At 33.2% G+C, this 25168-nt stretch overlaps 1 protein-coding gene across 1 annotated transcript in view; it reads right to left on the bottom strand.

The window, feature by feature from the left end:
• Positions 1-25168, bottom strand: part of CNTNAP2 (contactin associated protein 2) — a 2126697-nt gene that overhangs the window by 1727056 nt on the left and 374473 nt on the right. Inside the window, exon 4 of the mRNA XM_051962375.1 lies at positions 469-616. Coding sequence (XP_051818335.1) covers positions 469-616 — 148 coding nt within the window. The remainder of the gene's footprint in view (positions 1-468; positions 617-25168) is intronic.

Raw genomic sequence — 25168 nt, forward strand, 5'->3', positions numbered from 1 at the left:
GTGGTCTTGCCTTTTTAACTGATTAGATTATGTCTGGAAAATCAATTTTAAAGATGTTTCTTTTTTGGTTCCATATGTCCATAGGAATATAAGCCCAGATACATTCCTTCACAAGCAATCAAAATAATTTCAAAGGAAATTTATTTTTTGGATCTATAAGAAGTAACTCCCAAGAAAAATCGATCAATGCAGTAGTTAGGCTTATTCTATTTTGAAATTTTCATAAGACTTTAAGGCAACATAACTTATAGGTTTTGGTTACATTCATCTATTAAAATAAGCTTTAAAGTGTTGGTTTAATATACTTTTCATTTATATGTGTATATGTATATATCTGTACATACCTAAATGTAGAAGGTATTGACATAAAGAAAAAAGTCTTAAAGGAGATAATTAATGAATTGTACATCATTCTACTGATACTGAAAAAGAAGATACCATGACAGATTGCAAATATGTACTACTCACAATAAGAACAGCCATAGACTTCAATTCTCAGCCCAATCCGACCTTCTCCATTCCAGTCTAAGGGCACTATGCGTACATAACGGGCAATGACTGGGTGTTGCAAATCATGGCGGACTACACCATCAGAGTTTATATTTCCTGGAAATGCCTGAAAGGCAAAAAAAAAAAAAATTAAGGAATGAAGAAAGCCTTGAATTTTCCAAAATAATACACTTCATTAGATATCCAAACTGTTAAAGTCATTGTGTTTATTAAGATACATTTCTGACAGTGAAATGTAACAAAATTTTGACATATAGGCTGTTTTCCAAGGCACATCATCTAACATCACAGTACCTCAGATTTCTCTTTAAGACTATAAATTATACAGTTGACAATTCTCTCTACAAAGGATTTTCTGCTGATCTTCATTGTTAGCAGGAGTTTTCTTAATGGAATTTTTCTACACTCATGAAATTCCATGTCTAGTCTTAAGATACAAGCCAATACATATATTTTAAATTTAGGATTCTTTAGCAGAATCTTCCCACTTTACTGCACCAATATAAGCATATGAGTTAAATCATCTTTTTTTTTTTTAATGAAATTCTGCCATATACATTTCCCTACTTCAAATTTTCTCTTGAAGATACTCAGAATAGAGTTGAACAGTGTTTGTGTAGTTGTTGTGTCATCATCATCATCATCACTATATCACATTAACTACTTTGATGATTACAAGGACTTTCTGAACAAGATGATGTAGATATTCTTTCTTATATTTTACAAATGAAGAGAATAAGGATAGTTATTTAATGACATGTAAAATAAGCATGAAAGAAAGATTTTAATCCATAGTCATCTTTCATGCAGTGAAATGTATTAATCTGAAGTCTGTACTACAGGATGGATTTACTTTTGTTTCCTTAAAATGAAATCTACTGTAAAATGCAACCAGAATTTAAATAGTGTAAAGCACTTTTCTATAGTTTTCTCCCTAAAAATTAAAAAAAAAGTGAACTAGAGGCCTATCTTCAGAAAATCAAACACAAAATTTTCTATTTTCCTAACATAAGTACCAAATAATCACTTTAATATGACTTGGGAAGAAGGAATTATTCTGTGATAACAATTCCCAAGATAATAATAATTTAATAAATAAGAGGTTTTTTTTTTTTTTTTTTTTTTTTTTTTTTTTTTACTTTAGCTATTCTAAAAGCATAAAACAAGACGAGTCCATTATTTTCCTAGGCAAAATAATAAATAAAAGTTAACTTCAGTTATATTCATTTTGGAAAATTCAAATTATAACCCATCATTATTCTCTCTATGTCATGAGGTTTTTTTGTGTGTGTGTTTGATTTGCTTCTTAAACAAAAGAAAGATGCTTTGCGTCTAAGAAATTGAACACTTTTCTATTTATAGAGATAAAAAATTCAGACCATTACTGTTTAGGATCTCATACTATTGCCATCTTGACCTAAAGACTTCAAGTATAAAGATATATTATAGAAAATTCAATCTTTTCTCCCGCCATTACCTTCACTACCCTGTTATACTCTGCAACCCTCAAATTCTTGGTTATTTTTCCTTCTAGATTACTAATAAAGTAAGAGAAATGTCAGACTTGAAGTCAAATCTCATGGACTATATATTAAACTGAAGGCTTTTTATAATTTCATAGAAACCAAAAGCCACACCATTTCTGGTATTTGAATCACTTAGCTTTTCTTCATAACATAAAATAAGCAATGTTAAATATAGATGTCAAGATAGAGACTAGCCTACAAATATTCTATAGGATTTAGTCTGTTTTCTGCAGCATGGAGTTATTCTGCATCAAATGAAAAGCATTCTATTTGAATACAAAATAATATGATCAAATATTAAGAATTTGTGATACTATTCACTGATGACCCATTCTTTTGGATATGTTTAATAAATGTCTTCTGATGATAATAGCAAAATCCCTCTTCCTCTCAATTATGGAAAAGTGTTAAGCCAGTGGGAGAAAAAAATAATATATTTTAACATTCTCGGATTTAATCAAGTCAACAAGACAACTGCTACATTTAAATGGAACTTCTTTCTAGAATAATGAAAAACAGCATTTGATCAAAAATAGGAGTTCTTTCTTCTTTTTCTAGTTATCTTTCTAGTCAGCTTATATTTGTTCAAAAACAGATAGAAAGCATAAATGTAATAGATTACTTTTATTAAATAATGTCTACATCTTTCTACTTAATGCATTTTTTCCATTTTTTAATTTCAATTTAAGTAAAAATGGAAGTTACTTGATAGAAAGGAGGGGATTTAAGAGCAAAAACAAACGAAAAATAGCCCTATGTGTTATCAATGTTTTATGTGCTAGCAAAGAACAGAAAACAAAATCTAATTTGAATATCAATTAGGAAATAAAAGGCTAAATAAACCAACATTTCTTAAGGAATGAGGAAGCTGAAACTGAGAGAGGATGAATCACCTGAGTACTTAATACAATTATTAAGTATTAAAGGCAGAATTCAAACCCAGATCTAGTTTCCCAGTGCAGCACCCTATTCACATTAACAAGGTGTAATTGCAGAAAGGAAGATCATTTGAATAATACTGACATCTTTGAAGAGGTTTGAAAGGAGTAATATCACAGCTAGGCCCTCAAAGTCTGAGCTTTCTATAGCTGTAGCCTAGAGCAATTTGCCTATACAATTCGATCTCTTTCCATATCCTCTTACAGAGGTAACATCTGCTAAAGTGGGTAGAAGATTATACTAGTAAATATGGCTTATTGTTAACAAATCCCTTAAGATTAAGAATTTTGCATCACAAAATAGGAAATTATGGGAAGCTCATCAATTTCTTCAATAATTCAAATACATTTGCTTCATTCTTCTATAGTACAATAACTTTTTAAATGCAGCCTTCATTTAGATAAATATGGAACACAAAGCCACAAATAGGCTTTGTGGATAATACAAACAACCAGCCCAAATCTATCATGGTAAAACTGAAAAATCAATTTACAAGCATTTGTGAATTATGTGCTGTTACCATTAAATCTCCTTCTCCAGCTGAGATTTGAATGTGAGCTTAGAAAGACAGATTTTCATTAAGAGGCTATTTATGTAATTCATAAAGCCTCATGTTTACTAAAGTTAACACATCACAGAGAAAGGTCTAAAATTTGACCTTAGGTTTTTAATTATAGGGTAAATAAATGCCCTGTATTTTTAACAAATGAGCAATGAAGAACTAAGAGTCTTCCTTAGGTGATTGGGAAAAGATTTTTATTTTTTCAGGTGGGGTTGGGGTGAGGGGGAATTGGAGTTAAGTGACTTGCCTAGGGTCATAAACTTTTAAGTGTCTAAATGTTTGATGAGGTAAAGGTCTTGTATCTTTAGGCTATAAACACTCCTTCTTAATGTTTGACAAGATAAAGGTCTATCTATTTTAGACATCATTAGAGTATCATAATCTCTCCAGTACCTCCCCCCATTATGTTATTCTAGGTGCCTCCCCCCATTAGGTTATCCCCATCCAGGTACCTCCCCCCATTATGTCATTGATCTTGTTATCCTATAAAAATCTTGCTATCACAATACTCAGGGCTAGACACTTTGAGACGAAAGTTTATTCAGTCAGTTGATTTACTCTCCAATAAATTAATATTCAAATTGTTCTCTAATCTTTATTCTGCCTCAGTTTCTTCTGCATTACACTCCTGACTCCAGGGTTGATCTCTGTCTACTGTGCCACTTAGATACCCTTCAACTTGGAGAAAATAGATCGTCTTCTTGCTCTGTATCAAGTACCTGGAAGAATGAAGGGATCCTGAAACTCTAAAACTCCTTGAAGGACAAATTCTCCTTGAATCCTGCCATTGACAAACAGCTTCAATCTGTAATCTAGGTGGGACTGGCTGAGTTTTAGAGTTTCTGGATTTCCAGGTCTCACTATCTCTAGAGATAAAGTGTGACAAAAGGAGGCCTTTTGTCAGAAAATGTAGATATTCTTCAGCACCAGAGACTCCAGCAGCCCAAACCAGGTCTGGGTGCCCACTATCTTTAGAGATAGATTGAGGCAAAAGGACACCTTTTGTCAGAAAAGGCAGGTATTCTCCCTTGGAGAATACTGCTCCAACAGCTCAAAATCCAATATGGTTCTGAGTGTCCAGGTCTCGGTATTTCCCCGTCAGGGAACCATCAATATGATGCAGTTTGAGTAGTCTCAGTTCCTGATGATCAAGAGGTTAGTGGCAATAAAAGAGTTGTTAAGAATCTCCTTTAAATTGGCCACAGATTTAGGAGTGAAAGAATTCACTCATTCCCGAATTATTAGTTGCAAAATGAAAGTTTATTGTTGGATAAAAATCAGTTTCTAGTGTTGTGTCACAGTTCCCTTTTAATGTCCTGACCCAATTTCTTTAATTGAACTATTCATATATTATAACCATTCCCTCTTAATGATAGATAAAGGTCTTATATCTTAGACCTCAGGCTATAATCATTCCCTCTTAATGTTTGATGGGATAAAGATCTTTATCCATTTTAGACATCATTAGAATATCAGGATTCTCTCCAGGACCTCCCTCCATTATGTCATCCTAGGTGCCTCCCCTAATTAGATCATCCCCATCCAGGTACCTCCCCCATTATGTCATCGTTCTTTTTACCCTATAAAAGAATCTTGTATCCAACATCCACTGCTGGATTCTTGGAGACGATAGTCTCATTCAGCCCTGGGACCAAACCATGGATCCATTTGGTTCCAGTAAATCTCTCCCTTTCAAATAAAATATTATAGTTCTATCCTGCCTCAGTTTCTCTAGCATTACACTAGTGGAAAATGGAGTTTTGGCACTGCTTTCTCAATTGGGCAAAAGGATTCTGGCAGCTAAGGGTGACAGAGATCTCAAGCTGCTACCTAGGCCCATCTGCAAAGATCTTAGTTGGGGGAAGCTGTTATATTGGGCATCTTGATGGGGACTGGGAAAGCCCAAGTGGATCAGACCAGATTGGGGTTGGGACAGTCAGATCAGGATTCCTCAATTGAATAAGAATTTAGAATTTCTATGGGAGTTGTTTAGCCCCTGAATAGTATTGCTTCTCTTATCCTGAAAGGTTTGGCTGTCTCTACTCCTTGGATCCTGGGAGATGCTGATCAAAAGGGCACAATCTCAGAGTGATAATCTTAAAGAGACCACAACTTATAGTAAAGAAAACAGTTCCCTCCTGCTCCATCCCCCTCACAAGCAATTAAAGCTTAAATTCATTTAGGGGAAAAAGTATATACAAGCTGGGTTTCAGTTTGAACTGGAATTGAATGGAAAATCTTGGAATTGAACAGGTGTTTATCCAATTCAATGGAATTGGTATCTCCAACTCTGGACTCAGCTAGCCCCACCTAGATTACAGAATGAAGCTATTTGTTCTTGGGCAGGGTCTTTACAGTGGCAGAATTCAAGGAGAATTTGTCCTTCAAGGAGTTTTACAGTTTAGCCATCCCTTCAAGAGAACCATCTATTAGTAACCTTGTACTCTCCTAATACAAAAATTAGTCATGTCATTGGTGAGAATTCAAAGAGTCATAATCCAATCCCTCAATTAATTAGCATTTATTAATTATCTACATATAGAGTTGAAGGAACGTAAGATGCCATTTAGCTTACCATCATAATTTTACAGAAGTGAAAGCTTATGTCCAGATAGTCCAAGAGTTTTGGCCATGATCATGCAGGTAGAGTCACAGATGTGGATGACATTTATAATTTTCTGTGACTGAAAATGAAGAGGGGACCCTGCAACTCTGAAAATCCTTGAAGGAGAAAATCTTCAACTCTGCCTTAGTGAGGTACTTTGCCCCAGGGACAAACAGTTTCAGCTCAGTCCTGAAACACATTGAATCCAATTCAAATTCTAGCTCTGGCTGAAACCCAGTGAGGAGCCAACTTGGGACTCCAACCACGGGCCCCCTTTAGCTAAATCTCTCATTATAAAAAGAGACAAACTAAAATTCTCTCTTTGCAGAGGTTCCAAACATGACATGCTATTCTATGCTTGGCATGCCAAAGGGTCTCTGCCCACTGGAATACTCTTTCCAGTGCCATACTCTCTTTACCCTCACCTATTCTCCTAACCAGACTTTATGCTTCCAAACCCCACAATAAACTTCTTTTATCAATCTAGGTTTTGGGGTCTGTAAATTACTTTACAGAGAACCTCTGTGCTGCCAGAAAGAAGTCTCCAAAACTCCCTACCCTTGTGCCGAATCCCAAAGGGTTGCAGGGGAGTTCCATTTGATTCCCTGAACTTCAAACCTGCCACTAGACCTCATTTAACTCCCTGGCCACCAGAAACCTAATTCCATTTGGGTTCCCCAAATCTAAACCTCATCAAAAACATATTGCTCAGATATCAGTCTGTCAACAATAATATCTCAAAGCTGGCAACAGAAATCCTCAGACAAATGACACATAGCTTATCAAGTGATTCTTATCTGGAAAATTTCACCTATGGTAGGACTTTATACACCATAGGCATAACCTTTCACAAGCTTAGATCACTTCACCCTACAACAGATTCTCCCAATGACAGATCATTACAGCTTCAGGAAACAAAGATTTCCCAGCAATATCTCTCAAGTGTAGGCAGTATACATGAAAGAGGTTTTCTGAGTGAATAGAATATAACAGAGGATTCAATGTGCAATTAGAAATCAGGAAAACTTGTCTTGTCAGGCTTTAGATACTTAGCAATTGAGTGACCCGGGGTAAATCATTTAGCCTTTCTTTGCTTCATTTTCTCTATTTGTAAAATAGGGATAATAATAGCAATTATCTCACAGGGTTGTTGTCATGATCAAAAGAAATAATTTTTGTAAAGTGCTTTATAAACAATTACTGTATACAATTACATTATTATTATTATTGCTGCTTTTATTGCCTAACTTCTCTCTACTCCTTCTAATATAGTACTAGATTAATAATCACTGATTCTAATTTATCAAAACCAAACAATGAGTAAGTTTGGTTTGAGTTGGGACCTATGAATGGTCAATCATATGAGCTAGAGAAATATGGATTTAAAGAAACAGGCAATTAGCTCCCCTTGAATTTCAAGAGGCTTAATGTATTCTTGCTTTTCCAGAGCTATATTTCCAAAAACCATAAATGAAAATTAAATGAAATTTAAAAAAAAAGTTAATTGCCTGTTTAAAAAAAAAAGAATAAATTTCCATTCTAACCATAAACTTTGGCATCTTTCCTTCCCAGATATATATATATATATATATATATATATTATATATATATATATATATATATATATATATTTTGTAAAGGTAAATTAGGCCATCTTTTTTTTGGCCTCCATTCTTATCTAGTCTTTAATTACTAAATGGCCATTTCCCTAGACAAACTGAGACCTAGGAAATACCTACTTTAAGCAGGCAAAGATCTGTCACTATATACAAGGCTATTTCTAGCAGCCTGATCTATCTTGCCACTGGATTCCTATGATGCTAGAGGAGAAAGTAAGGCTGATGACTTCATACAGCTCTGTCTCACTCAAATCAAATTTGTTTGTTAAACATCATTTTCCAGATGTCATTGGTCCTCTTCAAGAATGAAGACTGAACGAAAAGAAGAAAACATTAGTGGTTATTTTTATAAACAAACTGGTTATTCTATTCCTCTTCTTATATATTTTCCTTTGCATCCTATTGTCTGATCAAGTCAAGAAGAAACTTCAGTCTGTCATTGCAACTGTTCAATGACTAGTATTGCTCTTCCTTCTGAAATTCTCCTATTGATCCTCTAACCCTCACTCTGCCTCCATGTACTCTATGCTTCAGTCAAACTGGTATCCATTAATTCCCATGTATATATATATGCATATATAATTTATTGCATGTGGAATATCCTCCAATCCCTTTGCTGAATGCTAAATTCTTAAAAATTCTGTTATCACCAAATTGAATATCTTTTTTCTATATTGCCTTCCTAAACACTCCTGTCAGTAATGGCTTTCCTTTTTAGATATCATCTAGCTCTTTTTCTGTCACCTCTCTAATGTTCTTATCATGTCCTATCCTATAATATGAGAGGACAGTAGAATGAACTTGTATAGAACTGAACTTTAAATTAGCAAGAGCTAAAATCAAACTGTATATGTCTTGTTTCAATAGGCAAATCATTCATACTCTTGGAACTTCTGTTTCCCTATTTCCCAAATAGACATAATAATAATACCAGGAAGGCCTCTATTACAAGTTTTTTTTTGTAAGCAGAGGCTACATGATCCTGAATCAGAGATATAGAATTCAAATTCAAATCTTGCCTTTGAAGATTACTGCCTTTTTGATATGGGACAGATTACTTACCTTTCTTAATGAAAAAAGAGTATGTTTTGTTTTAAAATTTTTTGATTTCCAGATTTTTTCCCTTATCACCAATCCCAGTTCCCATTAAGAAACACATGTGAATATATGCAAAAAATTTCCTTAAAAGTCATGTTGTGGGAAAAAGCAAATAAAAAAAACAAAAAACAGATTTCCCACCCTAATTAAAAAAAACATATAATAGTAATAGTGATATTAGTAGGTCAAAGGATACGCATGAATTTATATACCTTTAGGCATAGTTCATCTCTTTTTATTGTCAATTAGGAAATGATTCTTTTTTTTTTTTTTCAATTTTACTCAATATTTTCTGTTTGAGAAATGGGAATTATCAGAGAAACTTGCTTCAACATTATCTTTTCAATTACTCTTGCTAACTGTATTCCCTCCCATTTATTCTATTCTCTTTCTCCTTTCACCATGATCCTCCTCTAAAGTGTTTTGCTATTTGCTACTCCCTCTCCCAATATATTTTCTCTTCTATCATGCTATATTCCCCTCCTATTTTCCTGTATGGTAAAACAAATTCTATATCCATACTGAGTGGCCATTATTTCCTCTTTGAGCCAATTCTGAAGCAAGTAAGGTTCACTCAGACTCTCCTCTCCCACTTAAAAGCTTTTTTTGGACTTTTTTTTTAATAGCAAAAAATTTATACCATTCCACTTTTCCCTTTCCCTTTCTATCAGAACATTCCTTTCTCACCCATTAGTTTCATATTTTAGACATTATCCCTTGATATTCCACTCATACTTGTGCCCTCCTTCTAATAGCCATAACAATGAGAAATTTCTAATTAATTGCAAATATCATGTTCCTATGTAGGAATGCAAACAGATAAAACTTAAGTAGTCCCCTATAACATCACTTTCCTTATTTCCTTTTTATGCTTCTCCTGAATTCTGTAGGTGAAAATAAGATTTTCTATTCAACTGTGGTCTTTTCATTACCAGTGCTTCAAAATCCTCTATTTCATTGAATTTTCACCAATTCCCCTGAAGGATTACACTCAATTTTGCTGGGTAGATGATTCTTGGTTGCAATCCTATCTTCATTGGCTTCTGGAATATTCCAAGCTTTTCAATTCTTTAATGTAAAAGCTGCTAAATCTTGAGTTATCCTGTCTATGGCTTCATTACATCTGAATTTTTTCTTTCTGGATGCTTGCAACATTTTCTCCTTGATCAGGGAATTCTGGAATTCAGCCACAATGTTTCTTGGAGTTTTTATTTTGGGATCTCTTTCAGGAGGTGATCAGTGGTTTCTGTCAATTTCTATTTTGCTCTCTGATTCTAGAAAATCAATACATTTCCTTGATCATTTCTTGAAAGATCATGTCGAGGTTCCTTTTTTTGATCATCACTTTCAGGTAGACCAATAATTTTAAAATTATCCCTCCTGGGTCTATTTTCCAGATAAGTTGTTTTTCCAATGAGGCATTTCTTATTTTTTTCTATTTTTTCTTGTTTTGCTTTATTGCATCTTGATTACTCTAAAGTCATTAGCATCCAGGTGTTCAATTCTGATTTTTAAGGATTTACTTTCCTCAGTGAATGTTTGTATCTACTTTTCCAATTGGCCCATTTTGCTTTTTCAGGCATTGTTCTCATAAGCTTTTTGTATTATTTCCTTTTGTATCACTCTGCATTCTCTTCTTTTCCCTCTATCTCTTTTACTTGATTTTCAAAATTTCTTTTGGCTTTTCCAGAGCTTGAAACCAATTCTCATTTTTCTTTCTTTCTTCTTCTTCTTCTTCTTCTTCTTCTTCTTCTTCTTCTTCTTCTTCTTCTTCTTCTTCTTCTTCTTCTTCTTCTTCTTCTTCTTCTTCTTCTTCTTCTTCTTCTCTTCTTCTTCTTCTCTTCTTCTTCTTCTTCTTCTTCTTCTTCTTCTTCTTCTTCTTCTTCTTCTTCTTCTTCTTCTTCTTCTTCTTCTTCTTCTTCTTCTTCTTCTTCTTCTTCTTCTTCTTCTTCTTCTTCTTCTTCTTCTTCTTCTTCTTCTTCTTCTTCTCTTCTTCTTCTTCTTCTTCTTCTTCTTCTTTTTTTTGATAATTATAGCTTTTTATTGACAGAACATATGCATGGGTATTTTTTTTTTAACAACATTATCCCTTAGACTCACTTTTGTTCCAACTTTTCCCTACCTTCCCTCCACTCCCTCCCCTAGATGGCAGTCTTATACATGTTAAACATGTTAAAGTATACCCTAGATACAATATATGTATGCATATCAGTACAGTTCTCTTATTGCACAAGAAGAATTGGATTCAGAAAGTAAAAATAACCTGGGAAGAAAAACAAAAATGCAAGTAGTCCACATTCATTTCCCAGTGTTCCTTCTCTGAGTGTAGCTGATTCTGTCCATCATTGATCAATTGGAACTGAATTGTATCTTCTTTTTGTCAAAGATATCCACTTCTATCAGAATATATCCTCATACAATATTGTTGTTGAAGTGTATAATGATCTCCTGGTTCTGCTCATTTCACTCACCATCAGTTCATGTAAGTCTTTCCAAGTCTCTCTGTATTCATTCTGCTGGTCATTTCTTACAGAACAGTAATATAACATTCATATACCACATTTTACCCAACCATTCTCCAATTGATGGGCATCCATTCATTTTCCAGTTTCTAGCCATTACAAAAAGGGCTGCCACAAACATTTTGGCATATACAGGTCCCTTCCCCTACTTTAAGATCTCTTTGGGATATAAGCCCAGTAGTAACACTGCTGGATCAAAGGGTATGCATGGTTTGATAACTTTTGGGTTATAATTCCAAATTGCTCTCCAGAATGGTTGGATTCATTTACAACTCCACCAACAATGCATCAGTGTCCCAATTTTCCTACATCCTCTCCAACATTCATCATTATTTTTTCCTGTCATCTTAGCCAATCTGACAGGAGTGTAGTGGTATCTCAGAGTTGTCTTAATTTGTATTTCTCTGATCAATAGTGATTTGCAACACCCTTTCATATGAGTAGAAAAGGTTTCAATTTCATCATCTGAAAATTGTCTGTTCATATCCTTTGACCATTTATCACCAATTTTCATTTTTCTTGGAGGTTTTGGATGTAGGAACTTTGACTTTGTTACCCGTCTTCTGAGTGTGTGTTTTGATATTCCTTGTCACCATAGCACCTTTCTATGATCAGAAACCTTTTTCTTTTATGTGCTCACTTTTCTAGCCTATTACTCTGCTTTTAACTCTATTAAGTAAAGTAGGGCTCTGTTTCTAGGGTGGACAGTGTACTGTTCCTAGCTTCATGGATTTTGTACAGTTCTTTTCAGAGATAATTCTAGGGACTTGACTGCAAGCACTTTTTTTTTTTTTTTTTGCCTTGAAACTATTAGGAATATGCCGCCTCCCCTCCCCCCCAGCTTCCCCAACGCACTCCCCCTGCCAATATAGCTGTAAGATCTAGTGTGCTGAAGCAACAGAATCATTCTTTGGTGCTGAAGCCTCTGGAAGCTGCCACTATTACCGCTATACATGCCAACCCTTGGGTTGCTGGTTACCAAGGCATTCCCATTATACTGACAAACCTTTCCTACCAACCTTGCAATTATCTTTGCTGTCATTGAGCTGAGAGGTCTGGAACCCATCAGTGCTGTTGCTGATTCAGAAGTCTTGCTCAGCTAATCCTGGTAGTAGGAGTGCAGCCCATACCAGGACTGCATTCTGGATTCCTACTTGATGTCTCAGACCTTTTCTATTCACCTTCTAAGTTATTTTTGGTTGGACAATGTTCTACTTTATCTTTTTGTGCATCCTGATGCACTAAATTTTTGTTTAGAGTCATTATTAAAAAAAAAAAAACTTCAAGCAGTTTGGGGAAGAGATTGAGTTACTCCCTTTACTCTCCCATCTAGGATCCCCTTTGTCAAGTCTCTTCTAAATTTTGCATCCCAAGATTTCATTGCAAACTTACATGTTACTATGTATACTTACATTACAAAATCCAATGACAAACATACACACCATATACACATAGCATGTGAAGTGGAAAATACTACTAGAATGATCATACTTCTCTAGGAGAAAATATGATTTTTTTCAAAGTGGTATAGAAGGAATTGGAAAAAGAGGATAGTCTATTTGGGAAGAAAGAAAGACTAGGAAATGATAAATGAAGAGAGAAAAGATGGACCTTTGCTTGTGATAAGGAAGAAGAAACCAAAAAGATGAAGAGAATATAGTTAATTTTCTCTACAGTGCCTGGGAATACAGTGTTTCTGTCATACTATTCTACTCTGTGAAGTTGTTTTTCCTTGTTTTTATGAGACCTGTGATTTCATTAGTATAGAACTTGTAGCTATAAAACTGCTTTTGCTCATATAGATTAATAATTTCTTCCCAATTTACATATAGAACTGTGTAGAGCACTGGGAAGTACAGATACCTAAGATGACTCATCAAGTATGTGACAGAAATGGGACTCAAGTTTCCCTGACATATGACCAACTTTCTTTGTAATGCTTTATCTGGTTTGTACTAAAGAGTTTTCATATTTGCTGTTCTCTATATATTATCAGCCCCCCCTTCTCCCCCCAATTATAGAAGAGAAAATTGAAATACAGAGATTAAGTGACTCACAGAGCATCACACATATTCTGAGTGATCATGGCCAAATTCAAACCCAAGTATTTCTGACTCCAACTTCAGCATATTCTCCATTTTGCTACCTGGAGTATTTTGAGTGTTTTGATTCCAAAGGCAGTACTATAATTTCTTGAAATAGAAAAAATCATTTCATTAGGGTTCATGATTAAAATAAACTCTGGAAGTAATACTCACTTTCCTTTTCTGGACTTCAATTTCTTCAATTAAAAGTAGGAGGTTAGACTAGAGGATATCTTAGATTTTTTCCAAGATTTTATCAGATGATCTTGTGTTTTGTCCACAATATGTATTCTTCTTATAAAGGAACAATAATTACTTAATTTTAAAAGGATAACTTTAGACTATTTTGAGAATCAATAAAATAATTTTCAGCACTATGTCTAAGTTTTTGAGGTAAGTCAAACATGACCTAAGCTACTTTAATGAAATGTAGACACTGAATTACTCCAGGTTTTTTTTCTAGTCAGAGAATTAGAGTATATAGCCTAAAGTATAAACCAAGAACATTCATACTTATATAAAAGCACAATTTCTTCAATGTTGTAAGTCATATTCAAATGCTCTGATAATTGATCATGACATTATTGAATTTTATTCTGATTAATCATCAAAAGTAGTAAAGTAAAGCAACACCTTTAAATTGTGTCTTTATAAACAGTGAAGCTCCTTATCTGCACTTTATGCTGTGAGATGCCTTAAATTCTATTACTAAATGCATCTTATTATTTGAGCATTATTAATGAACCCCAGTAATGAAGAATCAATAAGGTGTTAAAGTTCTCTAATTCTTAATTTAATATTTTCAATTTTCTTAATATATTTTTCACTCTTAATAGCAAGATCAAAATGCAGGAATGTTCCTTTGAAAACTAGAATAAGAATTAGAATTGAAATTACCATCCTTTACCTCTGATCCAAAGGAACCATTTTCCTCCTTCAATTTTAGTTGGCTTCCACTATTTTAAAATGGCACAAATACTTATATTTAATGAGAATTTGTTACCTGTAGTTAGTGTCCTCTTTTTTTTTAATTCTTCAGTCACATCCAAATTTCTGATAGAGATATTATACTAAATAGATTCCTTGAGGCATTCTAATAGTATTTCATGAATAGAAAAAGTGGCAGGCACATCTTCTATCTGTTCTCCACAAGTTATTTCCCTTAAGTGCAGGTAATCTACTTTTTGTCCACTCATCTTTGCTGAAAGTATAGTTTTAATAAAGCTTAAATCAATGTTATCCAAGCAGCAGTTTTCAACTTTTATTTTGCAGATTTCAAGACACTGATCTCTACAATGATCACTCTTTTTTGTTGATCAACGTGTCCAATTCTTTTTTTTTTTAATTAAAGTTTTTTTTTTACTTTCAAAATATATACATGGATAATTTTCAACATTACATGACAAAATCTTGTGTTCTAAATTTTCCCTCCCTTCCCCCTAACCTTATCACTGGACAATAAGTAATCCAATATATGTTAAACATGTGCAATTCTTCTATATATATTTCCACAAACATCATGCTGCACAAGCAAAATCTGATCAAAAATTAAAAAAAAAGAGAGAAAAAAAAGCCAAAATGGAACCAAACAAGAAAAAAAAAAGAGTGAAAATATTATGTTGTGACCCACACTCAGTTCCTACAGTCCTCTCTCTGGGTGTAGATGACTCTCTTCATCACAAAACAATGGGAATTGGCCTGAATCACCTCAATGTTGAAAAGAGTCATGTCCATCAGAATTGATCATCATAAAATCTTGTTGTGCCTTGTTTAAGGATCTCCTGGTTCTGCTCATTTCACCTAGCATCAGTTCATCTAAGTCCCTCCAGACCTCTCTGAAATAATCCTGCTGATCATTTCTTTTAGAAAAATAATATTCCATATCTTTCATATACCATAACTTATTCAGCCATTCTCCAACTGATGGGCATCCACTCAGTTTTCAGGTTCTTATCACTACAAAAAGGGCTGCCACAAACTATTTTGTACTTTCCCTCCTTTATGTTCTCTTGGGGATATAAGCCCAGAGGAAATGCTGCTGGAGAATGGCTTCAATTCTTATAAATTTGAATCAATTCTCTATATATTTTAGAAATGAAGCCTTTATCAGAACCCTTGAATGTAATTTTTTTCTCACCTTATTGCTTCTTTTCTAAGCTTGTCTGCAATTTTTGTTTGTAAAAAACCTTTTTGATGTAATATACTCAAAGTCATTAATAATGTACTCCAGTTCTTTGTTGCTAACAAATTCCTTCCTTCTCCACAGATCTGAGAGGTAAACTATTTTTGTTCTTCTAATTTGCTTATGATATCATTCTTTATATCTAAATCTTGAACCCATTTCAACCTTATCTTGGATGTTAGGTGGGTCAATGCCTAGTTTCTGCCATACTAATTTCCTATTTTCCCAGAAGTTTTTGATAAAGAGTGAGTTCTTATCCCAAAACCTGGGGTCTTTGGGTTTGTCAAACATTGGATTACTATAGTAATTTACTACTGTTTCTATGAACCTAATCTGTTCCACAGATCAACTACTGTATCTCATAGTCAGTACCAAATGGTTTTGATGACCACAGCTTTATAATATAGTTTTAGGTCTGGTATAGCTAGGTTACCTTCATTTGCATTTTAAAAAATTAATTCCCTTGGAATTCTTGACCTTTTGTTCTTCCAGATGAACTTTGCTATTATTTTTTCCAGATTTGTTAAATAATTTCTTGGGAGTTTGATTGGCATGAAACTAAATAAATAGATTAATTTAGGTAGTATTGTCATTTTTATTATATTTGCTCTGTCGTGATTAGTTGATATTTTTCTAATTGATTAGATCTGACTTTATTTGTGCAGAAAGTGTATTGAAATTGTTTTCATGTAGTTCCTGACTGCCTAGGCAGATAGACTCCCAAATATTTCATATTATTGACAGTTATTTTAAATGGAATTTCTCTTTGTAGCTCTTGATGTTGGATTTTGTTGGTAATTTATAAAAATGCTGATAACTTAACGGGGATTTTGCTATTCACAATTTTGTTAAGGTTGTGAATTGTTTCTAGTAGATTTTTAGTTGAATCTCTAAGGTTCTCTAAGCATACTGTCATATTATGTGCAAAGACTGAAGGTTTCCTCATTACTTATTGTAATTCCTTTCATCTCTTTTTCTTTCTTTATTGACAAAGCTAACATTTTGAAGACAATATTGAATAGTAACGGTGATAATGGCCAACCTTGTTCACCCCTGATCTTACTGGGAATGGTTCCAGTTTATCCCTATTACATATGATGCTAGCTGATGCTTTTAAGTAGATGCTATTAATCATTTTAAGCACAACTTCTTTTATTCCTATACTCACTAGCATTTTTAATAGGAATGGGTATTGGATTGTATCAAATGCCTGTTCTGTATCTATTAATTATATGATTTTTGTTAGTTTGGGGTTATTGATAGAGTCAATTATACTAACAGTTTTCCTAATATTAAACTAGCCCTGAATTCATGATATAAATCTTACTCAATCATGTTGAATTATTCTGGGGAGGACTTTATATAATCTCTTTGCTAATATTTTATTTAGTATTTTTTGCATCAATATTTATTAGGGACAGTGTTCTCTAATTTTCTTCCTCTATTTTCACTCTACCTGGTTTAGGATCATAAAAAGAATTTGGAAGGATTCCTTTTTCCTTAGTTTTTTAAATAGTTGGCATAATTTTGGAATTAATTGTTTTGAAATGTTTAGTAAATTTCACATGTAAATCCATGTGGTTCTACAGATTTTTTCTTAGGGAATTGATTAATAGTTTCTTCTGTTTATTTTTCTAAAATGGGACAAATTAATTTATTTCCTCTTGTGTTAATCTGGGCAATCTATATTTTTGGAGGTATTCCTCCATTTCACTTAGATTAATTATCAAATGTATTGACATATAGCAAGGGAAAATAACTCCTAATTATTGCTCTAATTTCCTCCACATAGATGAAAAGTTGTCCCTTTTTATATTTGATACTAACAATTTGATGTTCTTCTTTCCTTTTTCTAATCAAAGTAACTAAAGGTTTATCTATTTTGTTTTTTTTTTCATAAAACTAACTTATTTATTAAGTAGTTTTCTTACTTTAAATTTTATTAATCTCTTCTTTTTTATTCAGAATTTCAAATTTGGTACTTAATTTGTGGTGTTTAATTTGTTCTCCTTCTGGTTTTTTTAGTTGCAAGTCCAGTTCAATGATTTTCTCTTTCTCTATTTTATGCAAGTAAGCATCTAGAGATATATGTTTCCCTAATAACTGCTTCAGCTGCACCTCTCAAATTTTGGTATGCTGTTTCATTGTTGTAATTCTCTTGCATGGAATTATTGATTGTGTCTATGATTTGTTGTTTCATTCATTAAAATTCTTTAGAATTAGATTATTTTCTTTCCAATTAATTTTTGGTTTATTTTCCCCCTGGACTTTTACTGCATTTAATTTTTATTGCAATATGATCTGAAAAAAGTGCATTTATTATTTTATTTTGAGGTTTTTATGCCCTAATATATGGTCAATTTTTGTATAAGTTGACTATTGCTGAGGAAAAAAAAGATGTATTCCTGCAGCAGATCCAAAATGACAGAAAGGAGATCCATCTTCTTCTGAGCTCTCCTCACATCCCTCAAATTAACAACAAAACAAGCTTCTGAACTGGTTTTGGAGTGAGAAATTTCTGGTAGAAGATAATTTGGAAGATCTTCAGAAAAAAATCTGTTTTAATCAGGCACAGATCAATGCAAGTTGAGTGCAGACAGTACTGCAATTCAGGGTGTATGCCATCCGACTTGCCAAGGAATCTATTCAGAGGACTCTACAACAATGTTGGCTACTTTGTTCTGTTTGCAAGTCAGTAGATCAGCAGATTAGATGAAAGACATACAACATAAATACTAAAGGCAAATAGTGATCCCCTAAACCCTAGAATATCACAAGAACTGGCCATGCTCACCCATCAACAACAGTTAGTCAGCACTAACTCAGTGCAGCCACTGTCACTTGTACAGGACTTGAACAATCTTCCTTTTGTCCTAAAAGCAAACCTCACTCTTTTTTTTTTTTTTAATGATCAAAAAAGCAAAAAGAAATCTGACCATGGATAGTTTTTATGGAGAAAGAGAACAACACATTTCAAGGACACTAAAATCAGGTCCTCTCCAGATGAAGACTCAAAGGGTGATATGATTTGGTCTCCATCTCACAAGGCTCCCTTCGAAGAAATCAAAAAGGATCTTAAAATAGAAGAAAAATGAGGAAGGGAAATGAGAAATTTGCAAGAGGATATGGAAAAAGAAACCTTTTATTTTCTGAAGAAAACTCCTCACAAAATATATTTAGTGAAATGAAAAAAAGCATATAATCCCTTACCCAATAGATTCGACAAAATGAAAAAAGCAAACAGAATTTGTGAAATGTGAAAAAAAATCAATAGAACAAAACAAATCATTAAAAAATGCAATTGATCAAATACAAAAGAAGCTAAAATATGTAATTGAATAAAATAATTCAATAAAAATTGGAACTGAAAAAATGGAAATAAATTACTCAATGACATCAAGAATCTCTTAAGCAAAACCAAAAAAAAAAAAAAAAAGAAGAAGAAGAAGAAGAAGAAGAAAGAAAAAAAGAAAAAAGAAGACGAAAGAAAAGAAAAATAGAAGAAAATGTAAAACACCTTCTTGGAAAAATGACTGACCTGGAAAATAGATGTAGAAGAGATAATGTAAGGATTATTGAACTTCCTGAAAACCACGATGAAAAAAAGACTCTACACATTATCTTTCAGGAAATCATCAAGGAAAACTGCCTTGATATCCTAGAATCAGAAGGTAAAATAGCTATTGAAAGAATTGAAAGAATCACCTATCACTTCCTGAAAAATACCCCAAAATGAAAACTCCAAAGGATACCAAAGTTAAATTTCAGAATTATCAGACCACGATAAAATATTGCAAGCAGTTAAAAAGAAACAATACACAGATTGAGACACCATAATCAGGATTATTCAGGATTTAGCAGCTTCCACCTTAAATAATTGAAGGGCCTGCAATCTGATATTCTGCAGCCAAGAATCAACTATCCAAATAAATTGAGCATAATCTTTCAGAGAAGAAGATGGACATCCAATAATGCAGATGAATTTCATTTGTTTCTGATGAAAAAACCAGAGCGGAAAAACAACAACAAAAAAATTGATATCCAAATGCAAAACTCAAGAGAAGCATAAAAAGGTAAAAAGGAATGAACTCTTGAGAACTATATCTCTGTTATGGGTATACTTAGAGCATTCAGGTATAATTTGATTTTACTGTGATAATATAAAAAAAGAAACTAGAGGTAGGAAGGGGATTGTACTGGAAAAAGAAGAAAATGGAGTTAATGAGGAAAATTACTTCTCATAAAGAGGCAAAGAAGATCTATTATATTTGAGGGGAAAAGGGAGTGGGATGAACACTGTGTGAATCTTCCTCTCATAAGATTTGGCTCAAAGAGAAAATATTTGGTTTCTAGAGAAACTTGTCTCATCTTACAGGGAAATGGGAGAGGAAAGGGAAAAAAGGAAGGCTAATAGAAGGGAAAGCAGAAGTGGTAGAGAAAAGATACAAGGAAGGAGAGGGGCTGTAAAGGGGGAAGGCTATTTGAGAGAGGCAGTTGTCAGAAGGGAAATACTGCAGAGGAGGGAAACAGGGAAAGGTGAGAGAAAAGCACAACTTGGGGTGAATAAGATGGTGGGAAATACAGAATTATTCATTGTTACTATAAATGTGAATGGGATAAACTCATAAAATGTTAGCAGATAGCAGACTGGATTAAAAGCCAGAATGGTACAATTGTTATTTACAAGAAATATGTTTAATGTATAGTGATGCATTTGGAATAAAGGTAAAAGGCTGGAGCAGAATCTATTATGCTTTCAGATGGGAAAAAAAAAAAGCAGGGGTAGTGACCCTGATCTTGGATCAAGCAAAAGTACAAATAGATCTAATTTAGAGAGATAAGGAAGGTAACTATATCTTGCTAAAAGGTACTATAGATAATGAAATAATATCAATACAAAATATATATGTATCTAGTGGCATAGCATCCAAATTTCTAGAGGGAAAGTTAAGAGAACTGCAAGAAGAAATAGCAAAACTATAATAGTGGGAGATCTCAACTTTGCACTCTCAGAATTAGAAAAATAGAATCACAAAATAAATAAGAAATAAGGTAAGGAGATAAATAGAATTTTAGAAAAATTAGGTATGATAAATCTTTAGAGAAAATTGAATGGAGGCTAAAAATTATTACACTTTTTTTTTTGGCAATTCATAGAACCTATACAAAAACTAACCATATAGTAGGGCATAAAGATTTCAAAATCAAATGTCGAAAGGCAGAAATAGTATTTTTTTTAAGATCATGATACAATAAAAATTACATGAAATAAAAGCTCAGGGGGAAATAGAAAAAAAATTTATTGGAAAATATATAATCTAATCCTAAAGAATAATTAGGTGAAACAACAATCATAGACACAATCAATACTTTTATCATAGAAAATGATAATATATCAAAATTTGTGGGATGCAGCCAAAGTGGTTATTAGGGGAAATTTTATATTTCTAGATGTTTACTTGCATAAAATAGAGAAAGAGAAGATCAATGAATTGGGCTTGCAACTAAAAAATCTGGAAAAACAACAAATTAAAACCCTCCGATTAAATACCAGTTTTGAAATTCTAAATATAAAAGGGGAGATTAATAAAATTGAAAGCAAGAAAACTACTGAATTAATAAGTAAAACTAAGAGTTGGTTTTATGAAAAAACCAATAAAATAGATAAACCTTTAACTATTTTGTGTAGAAAAAGGAAAGAAGAAAATCAAATTGTTAATACCAAAAATGAAAAGGGAGAACTTTCTACTAATGAAGAGAAAATTAGAGCAATAATTAGGAGTTATTTTGCCTAACTATATGTCAATACATTTGATAATTAATCTAAGTGAAGTGGAAGAATACTTTGAAAAAATATAGATTGCCCAGATTAACAAAAGAGGAAATAAATTAGTTAAATCATCCCATTTTAGAAAAAAGAAATAGAAGAAGCTATTAATCAACTCCCTAAGAAAAAATCTCTAGAACCAGATGGATTTACATGTGATTCTACCAAACATGTAAAAACAGTTAATTCCAATACTATGCCAACTATTTGAAAAACTAGGGGGAAAAGAGTCCTCCCAAATTCCTTTTATGACACAGATTTGGTGCTAATCGCTAAATCAGGTAAGGTAAAAATAGAGAAAGAAAATTAGAGAACATTTTCCCTAATGAATATTGATGGAAAATTACTAAATAGAATATTAACAATGAGGTTACAGAAACTCATCCCCCACATAATACACTGTGACCAAATAGGATTTATATCAGGGATGCAGGGCTGGTTCAATATTAGGAAAACTATTAGCATAATTGATTATATACCAAACTAACAAAAATCATATGATTATCTCAATAGATACAGAAAAAAACATTTGATAAAATCCAACACCCATTCCCATTGAAAAAACTAGAGAATATAGGAATAAATTGTGTTTTTCTTAAAGTGATCAGTATCATTTATTTGAAATAATCAGCAAGCATCATTTGTAATGGGGGTAAACTAGAACCATTCCTAATATGATCTGGGGTGAAACAAAGTTGCCCGCTATCACCATTACTATTCAATATTGTATCAGAAATGTTAGCTTTGGCAATAAGAAAAGAAAAAGAGATTGAAGAAGGGACCCCAAAACTCTAAAAATCCTTGAAGGAGAAATTCTCCTTGGATTCTGCCTCAGTGAGGGACCCTGTCTGAAGGAAACAAGATAAACAGCTTCATTATGTTATCTAGGTAGGGTTGGTTCAGTCCTGAGCTAAAAGAATTTCAACCCTATTCAATTAAAGAAACTCATTCAATTCTACACAACTTGCAGCTCAAGCTGAAACCCTGTTTGTAGATAGAGCCAACTATCTACCCACTAGATTCCTTCAGCTTGTAGCCAAAACTCCTATTATAAAAGAGCTAATGTAAAATTCTCTCTTTGCAGAGGTTCTAAACATGCCATACTATGCCATGCTATGCCAAGGAGGCTCTGCCCACTAGAATAATATTCTTTTCCAGTGCTACCCTCTCTTTACCTTCACCTATTTCCCTAATGAGACTTTATGCCTCTCTGTCAGGACTTCTAACCTTATTTCCAAATCCCTATAATAAAGCTCTTTTATCAATCTAGGTTTTTGGGTTTGCAAATTCCTTTACAGAGAATCCCTGCACCATCAGAAGGGGGTTCCCCAAAACTCCCTACCCTTGCACAAAATCCCAAGGGGGTGTAGGGGAGCCAAACCTCTCCATTTGGTTCCCTGAACCCCAAACCTGCCACTAGACCATATCATTTAACTCCCTGATCATCAGAAATGCTAATCTCATTTTGGTTCCCTAAATCTAGACCTCATCATTTGGTTCCCTACTAAATAGAACCCCCAAAACCTAAACCTCATCAAGATTAAAGGAATTAGAGTATGTAATGAGGAAATCAAATTATCATCTTTGCAGAAGATATAATGGTATACTCAGAGAATCCTAGACAATCACCTAAAAAACTACTAGAAACAATTCACAACTTTAGCAAAATTGCAGGATATAAAATAAATCCACATAAATCATTGGCATTTTCATGTATTAAAAACAAAGTCCAGCACTAAGAAATACAAAGAGAAATTCCATTTAAAATAACTGTTGATAATATAAAATATTTGGGAGTCTTTCTGCCAAGGCAAAGTCAGGAATTATATGAACACAACTACAAAACACTTTTCACACAAATAAATGCAGATCTAATTAATTGGAAAAGTATCAAGTACTCATAGGTGGGTCCAGCTGATATAATAAACATGATAATACTACCTAAACTAATCTACTTATTTAATATCATACCAATCAAACTCCCAAGAAATTATTTTACATATCTAGAAAAAATAATATTTGTTGTCCAGAATATTTGTTCTCCAAAATATTTGTTCTGGAAGAACAAAAGGTCAAGAATATCAAGGGAATTAATGAAAAAATGCAAATGAAGGTGGCCTAACTGTGCCAGACCTAAAATCATATTATAAAGCAGCGGTCATAAAAAACATTTTGTATTGTCTAAGAAATAGAGTAGTCAATTAGTGGAACATGTTAGGTTCACAAAACAAAATAGTCAGTGACTATAAAAAATCTAGGTGTTGACAAACCCAAAGACCCCATCTTTTGGGATAAGAACTTAGTATTTGACAAAAAAGCTGGGAAAATTGGAAACTAGTATGGCAGAAACTAGGCATTGACCCACATTTAACACTGTATACCAAGATAAGGTTGAAATGGATTCATGATTTAGACAAAGAGTGATGTTATAAGCAAATTAAAAGAACAAAGGAGAGTTTACCTCCCAGATCTATGAAGAAGGAAGCAATTTGTGACCAAAGAAGAACTGGAGCTCATTACTGAACATAAAATAGATCATTTTGATCATATTAAGTTAAAAAATTTTACTAGAAATAAGAGTAATGCAGGCAAAATTAGAAAGGAAGCAATAAATTGGAAAGCATTTTTACATTCAAGGGTTCTGATAAAGGCCTCATTTCTAAAATATATAGAGAATTGACTCAAATTTATAAGAATTCAAGCCTTTGTTCAATTGAAAAATGGTCAAAGGATATGAACAAATTTCAAATGCAGAAATGTAAACCATTTCTAATCATATGAAAAGGTGCTCTAAATCACTATTGATCAGAGAAATGCAAAGTAAGACAACTCTGAGGTACTACTACATACCTCTCAGATTGTCTAAGATGACAGGAAAAGATAATGACTAATTTTGGAGAGGATGTGGGAAAACTGTGACACTAATATATTGTTGGTGGTATTGTGAACTGACTCACCCATTCTGGAGAGCAATTTGGAACTATACTCAAAGGGGTACCAAACTTCCCATACCCTTTCATATGGCAGTGTTTCTACTAGGCTTATATCCCAAAGAAATATAAAGGAGGAAAAGGGACCCACATGTGTAAAAAATATTTTTATCAGCCCTTTTTGTAGTGGCAAGAAACTGGAAACTGAATTCATGTCCATCAGTTGGAGAATAGCTAAAAAAGCTTTGGTATATGAATATTATGGAATATTATTGTTCTATAATAAATGATCATCAGGATGATTTCACAGAGGCTTGGAGAGACTTACCTGAACTGATGCTAAGTGAAATGAGCAGAACCAGTAAATTATTGTACATAGCAATAGCAAGATTATACAACGATCAATTCTGATGATTGTGGCTTTTTTCAAAAATAAGATGATTAGATCAATTCTAATGATCTTTTAATGAAGAGAACCATCTACACTCAGAGAGAGAACTGTGGGAACTGAGTGTGGACCACAACATAGCATTTTCATGTCCTTTATTGTTGTTTGCTTGAATTTTATTTTTTCTCATTTCTTTTTCCTTTTTGATCTGATTTTTTTTTTGTGTGCAAGATAATTATCTAAATTTGTATGCCTACATTGGATTCACATATATTTTTACCATGTTAGACATATATTGTATTACTTGCCATCTAGGGGAGGGAGTAGGGCAAAAGGGAGGAAATTGTAACACAAGGTTTTGCAAAGGTTGTTGAAA

The sequence above is a fragment of the Antechinus flavipes genome, chromosome 5, assembly GCF_016432865.1.
Source record: "Antechinus flavipes isolate AdamAnt ecotype Samford, QLD, Australia chromosome 5, AdamAnt_v2, whole genome shotgun sequence".
NCBI lineage: Eukaryota > Metazoa > Chordata > Mammalia > Dasyuromorphia > Dasyuridae > Antechinus > Antechinus flavipes.